We start from the raw sequence: 1,949 nt of genomic DNA, 5'->3' as shown, positions 1-1,949 counted from the left end.
GATACAAAAAACTCAGCAATATTTACAGCTATTTGCTAGAAAAAGAAAAAGAATATGAATTTTACGACGGTCCATTAGATGAATGATAAGAAAATCACGATTAAAAACATATCAATCTGACTTGTCACCGAGACATATTGACAACTAATTAAAAAGACGAAATAACCCAAATCAAAACAAATCACATTGTTGTTTTTAAAATGTATTCGTGTAAATTTATTTCCATATCAAATTAGTTTTATACCTGTAATATGCAATGTCGAGCTCACAACTCAATAAGTTTTAATACATAACCTCAATTTCGGTAATAACAAACAAATTATAGTAGATAAATTTTATTTATATAAACTATATCTGTAATTGTAGAAGCCCTGAAGATGCAATAAATAAATTGCGAAAGCTTGGTGAAGAAAAAAGAGTACACTTTTACCTAAATGATACATGAGTCTCAATACCCTTAAACAAATATTTATATTTCTAAAAGGCTCTTAATCTAGATATCTTATATATATATATATATATATATATATATATATATATATATATATATATATATATATATGACATTTGGCTTGCAAAAATGCGCAAAGGTCGAGGTGATAAGAGGTAAGCTGAGCAGAAGAGAAGACATAATCCTGTCAGATGGACAGATCATAAACAACTTGGGAGAGGAAAGAAGATACAGATATCTTGGAGTCCAGCAGACGTATGAGATTAAGCAACAGGAGAACAAGAGAGAAGTCGAAGAGCAAATGATAACAAGAGTGCGGAAAATACTGAGCACACAGCTCTCAGCTAAAAACAAAATCACAGCCATTAACACATGGGCAATACCGGCTTTCTCATACACTGCTGGAATCCTAAACTGGTCAAAAACAGACCTGGAAAGACTGGATAGAAGAGTGAGAGCAATTTTCACGCAGCACGGCATGTTGCACCCAAATTCGGCGATAGAGAGGCTATATATACAACGCAGCGAAGGAGGTCGAGGACTGACTAGCATAGAGATCACCGACCTAAAAGAAAAAAATAACTTAAAACGGTATTTTGGCAACGAGACCTTACCTCTGCACCGGCTGGTATCTGCTATGTTCGATTCTCGCACCCCTAACGCAGCAGAAAGAGCAGAACCTGAAACAGAAGAGCTAGAAGAGAAGTGGAAAAGAAACTGGCAAACGAAACCACTACATGGCCGTTTCTACACAAGCCTCCACCAACCAGAGGTGGACATGAAAAGCTCAAATACTTACCTTACGCAGGGCTACTTGTTCCCCCAAACTGAGGGGACCTTCCTGGCCATACAGGACCAAGTTGTACCAACTCGAGTCTACATTAAACATATAATGAAGCAGCGTGTTGAAACCACAAAGTGTAGACTCTGCAACCAGGAAGAGGAATCAGTGCAGCACCTCTCATCGGGATGCTCAGCGATAGCGGGGACTAAATATCTCAGCCGACACAATAACATGGGCAAGGTGGTGCACCAGCTGCTGGGATTGAAAGAACTCCTCATAAAAAACTTTACTCCACATCATTTGTACAACCCACAGGCACTTCTAGAAAATAGCGATGTCAAAATATACTGGGACATTCCAATTGCGACGGATCAAGGGGTGGAGCACAACAGGCCTGATCTCGTTATTTGGGATAAAAAGAAAAACGAGGCTACCATAATCGATTTCGCGGTGCCTTTTGACCAGAACCTCATGAAGGCTTACAAAGACAAAACAAGCAAATACGAGGCACTAGCGAGACAAATGAAGAGCATGTGGAGGCTGCAGAAGGTGGAAATAAAGCCGATGATAATAAGCTGCAATGGACTCGTCCACAGAAAAACCGTACAACACATACGAGAACTTCAACTCCCCATCAACGCATTATGTTGGATGCAGAAAGCCGTAATACTGGGGACGGTCAACATCATTCGGCAGGTGGTCTATCCTCATTAG

General features: G+C 39.4%; 1 protein-coding gene across 1 annotated transcript; it reads left to right on the top strand.

Annotated features, from left to right (window-relative positions):
• The first annotated feature begins 560 nt into the window (after positions 1 to 560).
• Positions 561 to 1,949, top strand: LOC123673356. The gene has a single exon (XM_045607842.1). The coding sequence runs from the start codon at positions 561 to 563 to the stop codon at positions 1,947 to 1,949; it is 1,389 nt and encodes a 462-aa protein (XP_045463798.1).

This window comes from Harmonia axyridis, chromosome 2 (genome assembly GCF_914767665.1).
Source record: "Harmonia axyridis chromosome 2, icHarAxyr1.1, whole genome shotgun sequence".
NCBI classification, from domain to species: domain Eukaryota; kingdom Metazoa; phylum Arthropoda; class Insecta; order Coleoptera; family Coccinellidae; genus Harmonia; species Harmonia axyridis.
The sequence above is the reverse complement of the archived record's forward strand: the minus strand, read 5'-3'. Positions and strand labels throughout refer to the sequence as shown.

Coding starts and splice junctions, on each gene's coding strand:
- LOC123673356 (XM_045607842.1), top strand. CDS start 561: ATGACATTTGGCTTGCAAAAATGCGCAAAGGTCGAGGTGATAAGAGGT.